The 17346-nt window shown below is 46.4% G+C and overlaps 1 protein-coding gene across 3 annotated transcripts in view; it reads left to right on the top strand.

Annotated features, from left to right (window-relative positions):
- The window catches only part of CTNNBL1 (catenin beta like 1), a 160835-nt gene that overhangs the window by 139456 nt on the left and 4033 nt on the right, over window positions 1-17346 (top strand). For 2 of the 3 annotated variants that reach the window (XM_036245292.1, XM_036245294.1), the window contains exons 14-15: window positions 11548-11685; window positions 11917-11989. In XM_036245292.1, coding sequence (XP_036101185.1) covers window positions 11548-11685; window positions 11917-11989 — 211 coding nt within the window. Of the gene's footprint in view, window positions 1-11547; window positions 11686-11916; window positions 11990-13274; window positions 13380-17346 lie in introns of those variants that run through there. The other variant, XM_036245293.1, reaches the window with a different exon arrangement.

Genomic DNA, 17346 nt, shown 5'->3' with positions numbered 1-17346 from the left:
AGGGTCAGGTATTGACCCTGATAGCAGGGACCAGGCATTGACATTCTTGGTGTCTCAGAGCCGTCACCTTCCCTGTAACTGCAGGCTCCATGGGTACAGTCACGTGTTCATGGTTTGCTGCTGATCCAGATTCACTGGAGAGAGTCCAGTCATCTGGCAGATGTTTCTCAAGCACCTGTTTTGTGCAAGGCCCTGGGCTAGGCGCTGGCGGGGGTGAGAGGTGACATAGAACAATGGGCTCCAGGAGTGCTGCTGAGAGCTGGAGGAGTCCAGGAAGCAGGGAGAAGTGTCTGCACATAGTCACCCTTAGCAGTTCTGTGGACATGGCGAGATTTGAGCTGAACCTTAAAAGGTAGAGGCATACTGGGCATTTCTAATCTAGAGAGGAACAGGAGCAAAGGAAGGGCAGTGGGAAGGTAAGTTAGGTTTGGGGGCAAGTGATAAGTTAAATTCTAGGAGCAGAAGGTGTTAGGGCAAGCCTGGCTGGGCTTTAGAGCCAGGCTTCTTCTGGTTCTCTGTGGACACCCTTCTTTTCCTCATTACTGGTGTTTTGGTTTTTTTGTGTGTTTTTTTTTATCCTCACCCGAGGACATTTTTCCATTTTTTGTACAGATAGAGTGGGAGGGAGAGAGAGGAAGGGAGAGATAGAGAGAAACATCGACGTGAAAGGGACACATCGAGTGGCTGCCACCCGCACGACCAACCAGGGCCGGGGACAAACTGCAACCGAAGTACGTGCCCTTAGCGGGAACCGAACCCGGGTCTCTCCGGACCGCAGGCCGACGCTCTAACCGCTAAGCCAAACCGGCTAGGGCTGGTGTTTTGTTTTTAAGGCGTACGTACTTTGAGGAATTACATATGTGAGGATTAGTGACATAGATGTAACACGTGTGAAAGTGACTTTCACAGGGCCTGGCATGGAGGGGTAGACAGAGAACCTTCCATTTTCTTTTCTTTGTGAGGACTATTTGCACCACCACCCCTCCTCACACACATTTTCGTCCTAGTACTGCAAGAGTTAGCATGATCTGAGCTCTCTGCTTCTCTAACTTCTCCTGCCTGTGCACTACCTTCCTGCCTTGTGGCCTTGACATTTGCTTCTCCTTCTGCCCTGGCTTTGTTCGTGCTGGTGCCTCCTCTGTCCTTCAGGTCTTAGCCTAAATGCCATCTCAGAGAGGTTTCCAGTGACCCCGTACGTAAAGGATCACCTCCATCCCCAGTGCTTCTTTGTAACTTGTAATTATCTTATCTATTTGTTTATTCCTTATCTCTGGGATTGTAATCTCTCTTGTTCATCATGTTCTCAGGACTTACATAGTGATTGACAAGTAGTAAATGAAGGACCACCACTCCTGAGATGAAATTAATGTTTGCTGTAGATATTAAGAAAGATAGAGGGTCCTGGGTTTTCTACATTATTCTTTAACTCTCATTTTTAACCCTAATTTTGTTCCCATAATAAAAAATACTTATGTAGAATCTATGGTATAACTAGCTATATTCAACACACAAACATACTGTTCAAAAGAGTCTGCAGGACAAATGGATAATTTTCTACTCATTTAGCTCAGGTTACATTTTTGCAATAATCTATAACTGGCAAAGCCTCCACTCTGGCAATTGCCCACTGCTTCCACATTATATTCAGTGGATATACCCTTGGGGTTTCTGGTTACCAAGATTTGATCTGAACTTTTAAAGATTTTTTAAAATTGATTTTTAGAGAGAGAAACGTCAATGTGAGAAACATCAGTCATCTGCCTCTTGCACACCCCCTACTGGGAACTGAGCCTACAACCCTGGTATGTGCCCTGACGAGGAATTGAACCAGCAACCTTTTGGTGCATGGGATAATGCTCAACCAACTGAGCCACACCAGCCAAGGCTTTTTTTTTAAAGATTATTTTTAAATTGATGACCTGAACTTTTAAAGGGCATGTAATTCTTAAGACTCTTTGAGTGAGCAGCAGTTCTCCATGATCTGTAAATATCCAGGATGCTTGTCTCAGCAGATTTCACCTGACTCCCCAAACAACAGGAAGCCCAGAAAATACCAAGGACGATGTCCTGACTTCTTGGTTCCTTCTGGCTTCTGTTGTTTAAATGTACAGAGGTGCCTGGCTTCTGACTATCAGAAGTAAAACATAATTATATAGGCGGGGATTTTAAGAGAGGGAGGAGAGCCTTGGAGAGAGGGTTTTCCCTTTTTTTAGTTCCTGGGAAAATTATTCTCAGCAGGTTTATTCAATAAAGTGTTCTTACCACATACTTTGCACCATAATGACTTACAAATTGCATGCTAATTTTGCCACAGTTAAATCATTCCAGGCTTCATCCTGGAAAGAAAAAGATGGACTCCATGTAATGAAATAATATCTACAGGATTTAATGCCTGAAACAGACTTTGACTATTCCCTTAGCATTTGAAATTCAAAGATTTGTACAAAAACAGGGAAAGCACAGGAATGAAAGTGTGGGGTACGTGATCCTAAAGCACTAGGTGGTGAGTATGTAGACAATGGAAGTGTAAGACTGCCACTGATCCTTCTGCTAACCATGCTGGAAGCTTCTGGGGCAAGCTTACAAAAAGAGAATCCTGCTGAGAGTTCCTCTCAGCTGTTCTTTAAACCAGTGGTTCCCAAACTTCTCAGTCCATGAATTTGCCAGAACACCGTTTATAGCCAGTAGAGGCCAGGGATGGTGGGGGAGGGGTGTCACGGCGCTTTTCTCTCTCCTGCTTCCCCCTTTCTTAGATTCTGCCATACGTCTGTCCGTTTACTCTCTCTTTCTCTCCAGTATCTCCCTGCCCCTGCCTGGCCCCTTCCCAATCAGAGTCATCATTTCTGCAGTTGGAGAAGTTGGACTGGGTTCCAGGCCCACACCTCTGCCACTTACCGTGCACTGTGGCCCTGAGCACTGTTTTGCTTTCTTCATCCTTTCCGTCTGCTTTCAGTCTCTCAGCTACTGACTCATGGAAGCCCTGATTCTTTTAAGGCTGGCTTATATGTTGTCAAAATTCAAATGAGAAGTCTGGGTAGTTGTTTCTTTGTTTTTAGTAAATTTAGAAATTGAAGACACACCTGTGTTGGAGGCATTATAGTAACATGGAAGGAACATGAACCCTGGGTTAAATCCCAGATCTGCTGCACCCAAGCTCTGTTCTTTTTGGAAATGCCTTTATCCTGTGTGTGTGCAAGTTTTCATGATAACTTTATTTTAGAGGGTTATTTTGAAGACTGATGCAGTTGTTTGTGAAAATCTGGCACATGCTTGTGTGTTGAGGCTAGCCTCAACGCAGTCAGTGTCTCCTTTGGGGGCAAAGTTTGGACCTGAGATCCTTGGATTCTTGTCAGAGCTCCTATCAGTTAGCTGTGTGCTCTGTAAAAATAAATAAATAGATAAATCCTCTTTGCTTTCTCCAGCCTTGATCGCCCCAGCTGAAAATGATATGTAGTCTCTGGGATCTTTCTCTAATAGTCTGCCCTATTTTAGAAGCTCTTGGAGGGAGATTTTGTTTTGCTGATGTTTGTGCCTCCCTCATCTCTACTTACCTGTCTCGTCCACGGTTTAAATTTTCTCTTACTTTGGAAGAAAAAAAGAAATTGGCCTTTTCTAAATGGTGGGGCAATTCCTGCCTGACTGCACACAGTAACTGTGACCCCTGTGGGGGCTCTGAGACATGCCCCCTCTTATTAAGGTGATAGGGATTCCTATTGGCTTCATAGCAGCTTCTTTTATGACTGTCTCCTTCCATCAGCCAGGGGCAGCTCTGCTGCCTGTCAGGGGCAGATTAGAAATGGCAACCACATGCTCATCTGAAGGCCCGTGACTTGCCTGCTGAGAGAGAGAGGAGCCATGGAAAGGTGGTGATTTGGTACTGCTTCCAAAGACAGATTAACATTTAAAGTGAGGATGCAGCTGGGGGAGGGGAAAACACACACAACCCTGCAGAAATGGCACCTTGATGCCACACATACCACCTTTTTGTATATCTTTGGAGATGAATCTGTTTATTTGAGCAGCCCCCAAACAGGCTTACGCTACTGCGAATTGCAATCTGTTCTACTTAATGTGCCATTCACTGAATTTCCATCTAAGTTTTTATTCTAGTTCTCTGTTATGGAATGAACAAAACAAAACCTTTCAGAGTATCTTTTTTTTCTTTTTTAACTCTTCCAAATTTCATGTGGAATGTGCTGGTCTAGCTATAGAGCATCCCCCCCCCCCCTTTTTTTTTAAAGTTTCTTCAATTTATAAGGAAAAGACAGACCAAGAAACTAGATAACCTTACATTTAATGCTGTTCATTTACAGTAGTCCCCAGATGTGGCATAAAAAAACATCCCATCCGTTTGCTGGGAAGATAATACTGGAGAAGATCTATGAAATAAAGACTTTTTCTTCTTTGAACTGTGGCTGGGACCACAGGCTTAGAGCCAGGTTTCTGTGAGTTTTGTTCCTCTTCTCCAACACTTGCTCAGCCTTGAGCTTTGTGAGATTTTTATCTTTAATTAAGCCTCAGTTTCCCTTTTAAAAGTGGAAATAGTAATAGTCTTACCTTTAAGGGTTTAAAGAAAAATGAGAGATCCATGAATGTGCTTAGCACAGTGCCAGACACAGCGTAAGGACTCAGGAAATTATGCTGTTGGTGTTATTCCATTTTTTCTGCCCATCCCTTGCCAGAGTGAAAGGACTAATAGAAAAAGCTTTTGGACTGGAAATGGTGTTCCACTCAAGTCTCCAAACCTCAGTGACAGTCATTGGACATCTGTCTCAATTTTTCCATCTGTGAAATCTGAAAATGGTGTTTGCTGTACATACCCAGCCCAGCGTACACAGCAAGTCAGGTCAGTGCACACACTGCGCTGAAAAGGAAAAGCGCCGTCCGTGGTGTTGAGTTGTCACCGCGTCACGAAGACAGTCGCCTTCACTCTTCTCCAGGGGGAGAGTTGGATGAATGAATTTGTGGAAGACTTCCTTTAAATCTTAGTTCTCCTGTCTTATTCAAATACAGTTCAGCATATAGATGGATTTTCACTCTGAAATTTTGTAAATTAAGATACGTTTACAATATTTAAGGGGGTACTGGATTTTTGGAATTTCTCTTTACTCTCCACTAATCATATTCCCATTTTCAGAGCATCTGATTTACATGCCCACATTGTTTTTAAATTGCCTGTGTGGTGTAACAGCAGATCCACAGGTTGCCTCTTTCTTACAGGAAGTTTAATTTATTGATGAGAAGATGAGCTTATTGTCAGTGCTGACCATCATGTCCTGTTGAAATGACAGTTCTTGTCTCCTACTTGAGGCATGTCTCGTGGAGGTTCTTCTCACTGTCCGGGAGCACTGTCAGCAGCTTCAGTCTATCCGTATACCTGTATACAGGCAGAAATCTGTTCCACTGGGTTAGGAAATCTGTTCCGCTGCAGTCCTAGACTTGTCACAGGTTATTTAAGCCAAAAGGAACCTTCAAGAGGACCAGATCAGGGGAGACGAAGGTCACGCTCACCACCATTCCCCATCCTGCAGTCAGTGCAGACATTGCTAACATTTTGCATGTCCCCCCGCCCACCAAGCTCCGCCTCAGCTTCAAAACCCTTTTCCAGTGCAGCGCTCTGCCGCCATCACAGCAGATCAGAGTTCACCTGCAGCGTGAACCCTGTCTCTCTGCCCGCCCTGGTCGCGGTCAGGCTTCTTATTTCCAAGCAAAGAAGCTGAGCCTGAGAAAAGCTAAATGACTTGCCTAAGGACACTAGTAAGTTAGTATTAGAGCTGAGTTCTGATCCCATTGCTTGGTACTCTGTCCTGCCTTGGCAGAGGAGCTTGTTTGTAGAATTTATACATCATAGTTCAGAAAAGTCCTGATATCTGACGTAAATGCTTCTCGTACTATCAGAGGGTCTCCTGAGTGGGAAGGAAGGCAAAGGAGGTTGGATATGGGGTATTTAGAATGGGGTATTTATATCTTACTAGTTCAGTACTAAGGAGGTTGGGCTGCAGGATTGATCTGTGCTTGGGCTAGCTGGCCTCACTCAGTTCTTTGGTCACTTTTGAAATGTGTCTCATTGGTCAGTGGGGCATAATTTAGTTCCCCTACCACTAGTGACCACTAGTGAAGCAAGTCCACATGTGTCTTACTAGCATAACCATCAGAGTGTTCTAGAGCACATTCCTGTAGTTCTTCTGGGATCTTGTATAAGGGAAGTAATGGGGTAGAGAGAAGTTTGTGGTGATTTATTTTTTTAATTTCTAGGACTTTTATATTATTTTAACATTGCTTCTCCAAAGACTGAGTCCTAGCTGGATGATCATGATTTGAGCTGCACTGACAGACATTTTTGGGATTCGGACACCCTCAGGAGCTCTTCCAGGTGTCCAGTTCTGCTTTCGCATACACAACTATCCAACGAGCCATGTCAGTTCTTATCCCAAGATCAGTTTTTTATCTGGTGTCTTAGAAACCCAGAAAAGGAGACAAAAATCTATTAATACATTTATAAGTTGACCCTGTCCACTCATAGTAAGACAGGAGTGGATAATAAAGGTAGCATGTTATCCCACTTCTTTTAAAACAGACCGAAGCTTGAGAAGATGTTCCTAAAAGAGCTGTACCCAGCCCTGGCCCGAGTGGCCCAGTTGGTTGGGCGTCATCCCATGCTGAAAGGTCATTGGTTCCATTCCCAGTCAGGGCACATGCCCAGATTGTGGGCTCCATTCCTGGTAGGGGGCATGCAGGAGGCAGCCGATTGATGTTTCTCTTTCTCTCCCTCTCTCTAAAAATAAAAGAACTGGACTCACACTTTTTTATTTTCCATCAGAATGATACATAATTGCCCTGTTTCTTTGACTGTTTCCCTTTACACATGGAGTGCACACTTGTGTTCCGTTTCCCTGAATGCACTCAGCAGTGAGTACTCCACGCCACGCAGCTGTAACAGGCTGGATAAGGTGCTATTCTGACAGCAGTCACCTTCTCTGCGTGGCTTTCTATGACGCTTCTAAAGCTGTCAGGGCAGAAACTTCGTCTTAGAAACCAATCTCTGTGTCATCTTTGTGCGTGTTCAGTGCAGCAATGGTGATGCCTTTCTTGGCAATGAGCTATAGTTGTATCTCAGATCTACATTTGAAAATTTCACTTTCAAATCATGTGGCCATATGTCTAAAAGTAGAATGTCAAATTGAACATTGTCAGAGTCTTGAAGTTCTGAAGAAAGAGGAAAAATGGGGTTTGGTATTGCTCTCTTGAGTCAGTCCTTTCTAGGTGACAGTATTTAGAGAAACTGGAAGGTACAGTATGTACCTACTTAGTTAAAAGGAGATCAGATTGTGGGGAAGAGTGTGAAAGAGGAAAATCACCAGGGGCATTTCTGACCTAATTGGAAAAACTTAATTTCACTGAGCTCCATTCTTAAACCTTTCTATGTAGCACTCTTATTTAGCGTCTTCCTTTGTTCTCTAGACAGCTCTGAAGTCTGTGCCCACACTAACATGGTAATATGAAAAGAGCACAGACTTAGGTTTGAAACCCAGACCTCCACCCTTATTGCTCTGCGTGAGTCAGTTTCCTCATCTAAAATGGGGATAATAATCTTTACCTCCCAATATTTGTGAGAAGTAAAGGAGCGAGTATAGGAAAAGTACTTAGCACTAGCTTGACTCTTAATAAGCCCTCAGTAAGCACGAGCTGTTCCTCCTGGGTCAATGGGTGGTGGGAGCAATGGTTATTGTTCAGACTGCCACACATAGTGCCTGGTATGCAGTAATCAATCAATAATAATACGATCTGTTGATAGCTAGGATCTGATAAGTAAAAAATATATATACTTTATTCTGTTTTTTCTCTCTTTTAGTGATGGTCCTGTGTCATTGTTCTCTCGTACCCTGGCCAGCTGGATTTTTCTATGCCTTTATCTGTGCTATTATTCTCTCTGCTTGGAATGCACGCTCTCCCTTTCAGACTCCTTTAGAATCCAGCTCAAATGTTATCTTTCCCTTGAACTCTCCTGACTTCCCAGACAGACTTGGTCTGTCCTTCTTGTGGGTTCCCATGGCACTTGGTACTATTTGAGAAGACCTTTATAATAGCCAGTACTACATTTTTAAAAAAAACAATGTGTTTATGTTTGTTAACCTTGTTAGATTGTAATCTCCTTGATTATGTGAACTGTTTTATTTACCTTTGCTGCCCCCAGCCCATCCTGTAGTCCCTGGGCCCTAGTTGGGCGGTCAGGATACCTTTATCAGGTAGATGAATGAGTGTGTTCCACGCCAAGTTCCCATGCATGCATACCTCTAAGGGTGTCATCTCTCTCCCCTCCTCTTCCCCATCTGATCTGCTTCTCAAATAGACTGATACTGTGGCCTCTGCCTGCCTCTCAGTGCTTTGAGCCATGTGTCCATCATACAGGTGTTTGCATATTCTTGTTCGTGACATTTTCCCTGCACAGTGTAGTCTGCTGCCATCCTATCCCACCCCTCTGACCAGCATTTCAACCACCCACCAGCTGGCCCTCAAAGGCACTGCCCCTCACAATATCCTGATGCTTCCCTTCTACCCCATCCACACAAGTCAGCAACACAGCTCATTAAACATAACTGAACGGCTGCTGACAGTCCCGTGGAACAGACTGTCTCCCAGAGCCCACTGTGTGGAAAGAACCACGCAAGGTGCTTTTCAGAGTACAAATGTGAGCAAAACACAACTCGTGGTGTCAAGGAATCAGCACAGGAAAGAGGCACACATCTGAATAACTGTCACAAGACAGGCCCTGGGAGATCCGTAAAAGAGGCACAAATCCGAGACCTGGGAGCTTTAAGGATTGAAAAATCACGTTTAGTTGAAAAGCTTTCAAAAATCTCAGGAAAAGTTTTGTAAGGGATATCACATTTTACCCTTTGTATTAGGATAGAGATTGGGGGGAAAGAATACCAATGTTACAAGCAAAGATGAGGCCAGAAAAGGGAGGGCAGGCCTGTGTGTGCTGTGCGTATGGGGGAGGGGCTAGTGAGCAGACATTCTGAACAGCATCGGGCATTTCGCAGAGCCTCAGACCACAGGAAGGACTTCATTCTGCTGTGTCTGCCCATCCGAGCCTTGAAACCTCACCCAAGAGTCACTTCTTCCCAGATGCCCTAACATCTTAACCAACCCTGATCATCACCCACCACTTGTAATTATTTGTAACCGGTGGGTGCACTGTATGTATCCCTTTACTTTTTGGTCATTTCCTCTGTCCCTGTGGCCTCCCCAGACAGACATTCAGCTCCTTGGTGATTAAGACTAGGACATCTCCTTGCCTCCATTTTCGTTCTTTTTCTGCCTTACCTCAATGTTTAGAATGGTGTCCTTGCCCAGGAGACACTAAGCAGGGCCGGGATCTGAACACTTGCTTCATGTTATGCATTTCCACCTCAGAGATCAACCAGGCAGGACTCCTGTCCCCAGGGAGTCCATATGCTGGTAAATGGTAATTATGTGATTATGAACAACTTACTTAACCTCTGTGTACCTTAGATTCTGATTTGTACAATGGGATTAATACTCCCTTCCCTGGTCTCTTTAAAGTTGATGGTAAGGACCATGTATGTAATAACACTTAAACTCTCCAGCATTATAGAAATGTAAAGGGTTAACATCAAATGCTTTTTGCATGAGTGGAAGTCAGGAGTGATTTTCCTTCCTGTGCCCCCAGCTGCTGAACACTTAGGAGTTCTTGAGCAGGAAGTCATGATTGTGAGTAAATGAGAAACTGAAGAGGCTCTTCTGTTTTTAAACTCTTTGGACATCAGTCCAGTGCCACCTCATGAACATCCGTCATGACTGCCTCGTGAACATTAGCCTAATACCAGACGACCAAGGAATTTGCTACTAAATGAAGCTTGGAACTACTTAGGGTGGTGATCTGCTGGGCAGTGCAGAGCATGGCCGGTGTGCAGCCCTCCTTTGCCTCCTAGTCACAGGCCTTTAGGAGCGAGATGAAAAGTAGCATTGTGTTGCTACAGGGTGGCCCCCTGGGCAAATAAGACAGTGCATTATCTGCGTCTAAACAGTCTCTGAAGGATTCTTGTCGGAGATGGATGACCATCGTGGTAAGTCCTTTGAGTTTGGGAGAGTGGAAAGCAGAGTCCCAAGGGCTTCTCTCAGTGACAGGAGCCCGAGTTGTCAGAGGGAACCATGGCCGTAAAACTGCTGACAGAATTAAGAAATGGATTGTTGTCATCAGAAGCTCGTATTAAGCACCTGTCGTCTTAGGGCAGTCTGCAAGTTGTGCCCAAGTCCCTCCCCGTTCTTCCTTCTGAACGCTGACAGCCTGAACAAAGGCGTCTTTTACCTTTGTTCACGGCACGAGTGTTTGCTGAGCTGGGGATGCGAAGACAGAACTCAGTCCCTGCTTTCACAGAGTTCAGTCTACCTTACGAAGTGAAGGGAGTTATAGAAACGGGGAGTTGATGACCGAAATCATTGTGACTACGATACGCAAGAGGCCATGTCGTGAAGTGTCTTGTCAAGGGTGCTCTCAGGAATTTTGGAAAGGAGGAGTGTTAGCCTTAAATAATCAGGAAAGGATTTGAGGTAGAGCTTGCTTAAAAACAGTGTTGGCTTGAGGGAGAGCCCAGAATCCCTAGGAAGGAAGGCAGTCAAGGTTCTGAGACGGGGAGAAGAGCTCTCTTGGCAGAGGTGGTAATAATTCACTAGATAAGGGGCTCACCTGGTGGAGGAAGGGGTGCTGAAATGTTCGATGACAATTGTGATGATGGCTGCACAGCTCTGAATATACGAGTAACTGTTAAATGGTATACTTTAAATGGGTGACTTGTATGGTATATAATTGTTTCTCAATAAAGCTATTTTGTTTTTTTGTTTTTTTAAATCCACTAGAGAGCAGTAGATAGATATGTGGACAGCAAGTCTGATAGGTTTGGTGTTGCAAAGGTTTAGGAGAGAGGCTTCTGTCACTTACTAGGGCTCTGGCCAAGAGGAGTATGGGACTTGTGGATTGAAATGGAAAGGTTGGCAGCATTTTTAAATCTGATGAAATGTAACCAAAGTGACACACATACTTAAGTTGGGTGCTGGTACCATTGGTTTCACCAGGTCCCAAGACAGTCATGGGGCAAGGGTACCTCTCTTCTCTATGTTTAACTTGATTTAAGAGAGAGAGCTAAGCATATCTTGTAGAGAGGTTATTTATGGAGGCCAGAACCAAAGAGTAAAGAATGAGTGGAAGCAGATAAGTAGCTCAGATTTGTGTCTCTGTCAGTGTATTTTTTTAGGTTAAATATGTGGATGAGATCATTTTGTCCTTGATTTGTTATATAGAAAAAGATGGGCTTTAATCCTTTCTCCCTGGGCCTCTAGTCCTTTAACAATGAGAACATAGAAAGATGTTAGAATAATAGGAGATAAATCAAGGTGGAGTGGTTTTCTTTTGTTGCTGCTGTTGTGGTTGCTATTTTTTTGTATATTGTGGGTAGACCAGAAGCCTATTCTTTCCCACTCCACTCACCACCCAGCTTCTATTTTCAAATGTTCATTCATTTCTAGGATATGGTCCGGCGCGGGGAAATCATAGACAATGACATTGAGGACGAGTTCTACCTCCGGCGCCTGGACGCAGGGCTCTTCGTTCTCCAGCACATCTGCTACATCATGGCGGAGATCTGCAATGCCAACGTCCCCCAGGTAGGAGGGCCTCCCCTGGATGGACCTATCCATCCCCGCCTCCGTCCTTGGCACCTGCCTAGCTAGAGGTTCTCAAAGATAGAAGTGGGTCACACTCTCCTTGAATTCCTTTACTCTGTGTGGATCCTCTTTTTCAGGGATGGGGTGAGGTGAATACTTTCAATATGGTGTATTCATTCTGGTGTCTACCAGGACAAATGATACGTTCTCACTCTTCCCCTTCCTTACTAGATTCGTCAGAGGGTTCACCAGATCTTAAACATGAGAGGAAGCTCCATCAAAATTGTCAGGCACATCATCAAGGGTGAGTTGAGTGTTGCCTGTGTCTGGGGCTCCGGAGAATCCGATGGTGCTTACTTTCTGAGTCGGTGTCAGTAGCCCTGGGACCTGGTGCGCAGCGTTCTCTATGCTGCAGGCTTAGGTTTGTCATCCAGTTCCCTGTGTGTCCAGGTCTTTGTTGTCAGAACACCATGGACTAACCTAGTTCCAGAATTTTAAAAATATAGCAAACAAGAAGCACTAAAGCGTGGAAATACTTGTTTAAAAAATTGTTTTTAGCCCGGCCAGTTTGGCTCAGTGGTTAGAGCGTCAGCCCACGGTCCAGAGAGACCCGGGTTTGGTTCCCACTAAGGGCACATACCTCGGTTGCAGTTTGTCCCCGGCCCTGGTTGGGTCATGAGGGTGGCAGCCACTTGATGTGTCCCTTTCACATCGATGTTTCTCTCTCTCTCTCTCTCTCTCTCTCTCTCTCTCTCTCTCTCTCTCTTTCTCTCTTTCTCTCCCTCTCCCTCCCTCTCCCTCTCCCTCTCCCTCTCCCTCTCCCTCTCCCTCTCTCCCTTCCACCCTATCTGAACAAAATATTGAAAGATGTCCTCGGGTGAGGGTTAAAAAAAAATTGTTTTTAAAGACAAAATAAGAAACAAAAACATTTAGTTCCAAACTGCATGTAGTAGAAGGAAATTGCTTTCTTGGGAGGGAAGAGAAAAAAAAAGGAAGTAACAAGAAATACTTGGAATTATGCAGGACAGAGGAAGTGAGTTTGGGATAGTGTGGTGTAGTAGAAAGAGCATGCCTGCCTTCCAGTCTGAGCTGTGCCTTCCCCCAGCTGTGTGAGCATGAGCTAGAAGAAATTTTGCAAAGGTTCACGAGATACTACTGCATGACAGCATCCAGTCTAGTGCCCGGCACACAGAAAGGGCTCAATCAGGCAGGTTTCCCTCTTCCCACCTCCCGGAGTCCCTCCAATATCGTTGCATCTTTGTCTGGACCTGACTCAGCTGCAGTGGCTCCCGAGAGGCCTCCAGGCAGTGAGCAGGCTCAGTCACAAGACAGGACACCTGAACCGAGCTCTGTGGTGCATCCCACCCTGGGGCCAGTTAGCACAGCCTAATACACGTGGCTGGTAGAGGCCCATATTGGCCTTTATAGTACTGATGACACCAGAGTTCAGAGAGAGTCACAAATGATTGAGTAATGGCAGGCAAATCATTTTCTCTCTCTGGCCCTTGTTCTGCCCATTTCTAAGATGAGGGATTAGGCTAGATGTTCTCAAAGGGTTTGCCTGTAAGTGGCTTACAACTCCCTTACAGGTGGGAGATGAAACGTGAAGAGAAGAGCCACGGGGCTTTGGGATCTGGCTCCTGGAACTGAATCCTGGCTTTGCTCTGGACTGTGTCACCTCGGGCAACTCACCCAATTGCCCTGTGACCTCATAAAATGGGTGAGAGGATTAAATGAGATGATATATGGAAAATGTCTGACCCTTAGTAAGTTCTCAGTAAATGTTCGCTATCATGAGTATTGTGAAATATTGTGGTGGTAATTGTCGTCATCACTGTTATAAGTGAGGCATGGCTGAAATCCACGGAAGCCTTGTGAGAGTAGGAGCATTGAGCTGGGTCTTAGCGGCTGGGCCAGGACATTCCAGAAGGTGGGAACTGTGTGAGTGGAGGCATGGGGTTTGGGAATCACATATTCAGCACCGCCGTTCCAGGCAGGTGGGAATAGTGAATAGACTGTGCCCATTTTGCAGATGGAGCATAAGAGGCATTTGGAGTCCATTGTTTTCTCCTTCAGAGAAAGGGAAGAGGGAACCCTCCTGAACCCAGTGTATTGCCTCCATCACAGCATCCTGGGCGCTCCCTCGCATTCTCAGTGTCTGATTCGCGTGAGTCAACTGCTCCGTGTCGTGCTTTCTTCTCCTCAGGGTGTAGCTGTAGTGATTTGCAACTCCAGCCTTTAAATGCCATTTGCTTTTTACGCCCACATGTTCAATTAGAACTTTTTATTACTCTCAGCTCCGCTCTCTTGTATTTAGGCTTCTCCCTGCACCTCCATCCCTGTAATCACAACAGCGATCGTCTGAGAAGGAACGTGTTTTTAATGGGTGCTGACACGTAGTAGGTGGATCTTTTCCTTCTGGGATCCTAACACGGCTGATAGCATACCTCAGGGTACCCACACATTGCGCTGCTGTGAGCCAGCCCGTCTCCTGCAGGCCGTGGTCTGCAGCCCGGTGCCTCTTAAAGTGCCAGCACATCCTGGGTGTGGAGTAGATATTGTTGACTGTCTGGGCAAGTGAGCAGGTGAGCGAGCAGGTGGGCGAGCTGTGTGGAGGCCGTGTCCGTTCCCCCACTCTTGTTCCTCTCCTGTACCTTCTTGCCCTCCTTTGTCCTGCCTGCAGACCCATCCTCTGGACGGGGCCCCACCCTTTATCCATCTCTCCACACCCTCCATAGCCAGCCCCCCGTAACTCTGCCCACTCTGCCTCCAGACTCAATCTTGAATCCGTCCACTTCTCTCCGTATGTTACCTGCCGTCACAGCACCCAGTTTGTTTCCTTCCTAGCCCCTTCACAGTCTGTAGTTGTTTTTATTTATGTCTTGTTTACTCATTTTGTACTCTTAGACATTGAAATGTGAGCTTCACTATGGAGGGACATTGGCTTGTTCACCATGTCTCCTCAGCACCCAGGGCAATGCCAGGCACACAGTGGAAATCCAATGAATATTTTAAACATTGTTGAATAAGCCCTGCCCTTGTGTGCATTTCAATTAGCAAATGTTGGCTGAGACTCCTCAGGGCGAGCAGGGCTACATACTGTCTGCTAAGCTGTCATGCACACCTGCCCTCGTGGTGCTGATAGTCTTCCCGGGACCTAGGTGTATAAATGACCAACCATAACTCAAGCTCAATGAAATACACGTTCCCACAACTACTCGGCGAGCATTGCTGGGTGCCCGGCTCTGTATCCAGTTCTAGAGATACAAAGAAGAATAAACAAGAACCCTGTCCTTGAGGGGCATTCACAGTCCACTGGGGAAAGGTCGTCTAAACTAATGATAATGTGACAAGTGCTGTGTTGAAGTCGTGAACAGTGGTGAGGAGACAGCAGTGGGGCATAGGCCATACCATGGATCCCAGAGGGAAAGGCTCCTCGAGGCAGGACAGGACTCAATGGCCTTTGTAAGGACTCTGGCCACATTGGCGGGGCTGCAGCGTCAGGTGGAATTGGGAGTTTTGCTGAACAAGGTCTCGAGTTCTCTGGGGGACACAGTGAGTTTGGGGCTGTGGGTAGCGACTGCAGTGGACAGTAGACATTCTCATTAGGGCTCAAGACAGATGCTAGTTTGGGCGATTTGATGTCATTAGTATGGAGGTGATATTTAAAGGCAGGGAATCGGGTGCCATTGTCTAGGTCAAAGAGGCCCCTCACAGGACACTGACCACTAAAAGAAGTTCTCTCCAGGTGGAAGGTTAAGGGAAGGGTTCTCAACCTCCCTTCCCTGGCATGCCCCTGCCTGGCTCACACCTGCCTCAGGGAAGCCCCTGGGCCTGCAGTGCTGTGTGGCGGATCTGTGCCTCAGGCGTGGTGCAGCTCCCTCCCTCGGGGCAGAGATGCCTTGGGGGAAGCGGGACTGCATGGGGTTGGCAGCTGGGTTCTGCTCAGGCCCACCTCTCAAAAAGCCTTCACCGTCTCCCCCTCCTTCCTCTATGCTTCATTCCATCAAAAACAAAAAATGAAGCCTCATAAAGAACACCAACTCATCAGTCTGTCCTCTTTGATTTTAATTTTGTTTTTCAGTTTGGGTTGCTTCCTTATTTTTTTTTTTAACATACTAATTAGATGCAAGCTTCTTTCTTTGATTTTATGGCCTACATATTTCCTAAGTTTTGCTGGCAGGATGACAGCTGATGTATCCCTTGAGGTCTCAGGAAAATGCTGATGAGGCAAGCCCAGCAGGGGCCTTTTCCTGTTATATCTGGGTCCCTTTTCTCAAGATTTCCTCCCTCCTTTTCTATTGGTGGTGCCAAGGGAACCGGGAATAATTGATGGCTCATTAAAGTCCCTCTTTATGCGGACTGCTGCCTCAGTGCTCCTGAAGTCCAGCCTTTCCTGGAACTGGTAGCAGCTCTGAGCCTGAGGACGGTGGTGCCCATGTAGGGGACAGCGGTGTCTTTGCTGGAGAAGGCAGATCAGACCGTGTGCTCCACAGGGGCAGTGACAGTCTTCCTGCCTTTTATCTTCTGGTGCCTGGCCTGCGACTGGCGCAGGGAAGGGCATCGGCGCTGACTGGGAGCGCATGCTCAGGTGTGCTTCAGGCTTTCCTGTGCTGCTCCAGGAATCCAGGACCCCAGTAGGCAGAGGGGTCGCTCCCGAGCACAGCCCTGTGCCAGGCTTTTCATTTGCATGTGTTCTCTGGGCTCACAACAGCCCTGTGAAGCAGGATTACAATCTCCATTCTGCAGATAAGGAAACAAGACTCACAGAGGCTGAGGGGGGATAGGGATGGTACCCAAGTCCCTCTTCGTGCTGGAAACAAGATCCAGCCTCAGAAGTGTGCACAGTTGTGTTCCGTCTGGCAGGAAGGGACGCTCTGACCGTGTCGAATGGCTGGTAAACTCCTACAGCCTTTTAAGAAAGAAAAGTCAGGGCAGTTACTTTTACAGGGCACCCACTTGGCATCACAGGGTGCCAGATGGGCACCTAGCACGTGAATGAGACACTAGGAGGCCCTGTCCCAGGGATGTACAGTTTCATCAGGTGAAATCACTAACAGCACGACGCAGAGTGAAGTCGGCGCGGCGACGTGGAGTCAGGAAGGCACAGCTTGTTCCGCTGGAGACCGAGACAAGCTGAGTGCTGCCCGGAGGAGGCACTTGCTTTCTCTTTTTTTAATTGTGGTAAAATATGCATAAGAGTTACCATTTTAACCATTGCAGCCATCACCACCATCTGTCCACAGAACTCATTTTCATCTTGTGAAACTGAAACTCTGTACCCATTAAAAACACTCACTCCCCAACCCTTCCTCCCTCGAGCCCCTCTGTACGTCCTGTCTCTGAGGCTGATGACTAAGGCAGGGGGTGGCTTCTTAAAGCAGACGCAGAAGTTGAGTGGCCATCTCCTGGGACAGGGAGTGGGAGCGGTGACCTGAGAATACCTGTCAGTGTGCATACTTGTGCCGAGAGTTGCCATCTCTGAAATGTTCGCAGGCACTGGTGAGGCTGTGGGGAGTTAGGTGGGTGCGGGCTGTTCTGCAGAGGAAAGCATGCAGGATTACTGGCTCCAGACTCTTCCACTGGTGACGAAAAGGCTGAGCCAAAGACTTCAAATGCTTTCAGAAATTGGCTCCTGGCCCTTTGATTTGCTTGTGTTCT

Source organism: Molossus molossus, unplaced genomic scaffold, assembly GCF_014108415.1.
Source record: "Molossus molossus isolate mMolMol1 unplaced genomic scaffold, mMolMol1.p scaffold_m16_p_6, whole genome shotgun sequence".
Taxonomy (NCBI): domain Eukaryota; kingdom Metazoa; phylum Chordata; class Mammalia; order Chiroptera; family Molossidae; genus Molossus; species Molossus molossus.
This window is presented reverse-complemented; position numbering and strand designations above follow the sequence as displayed.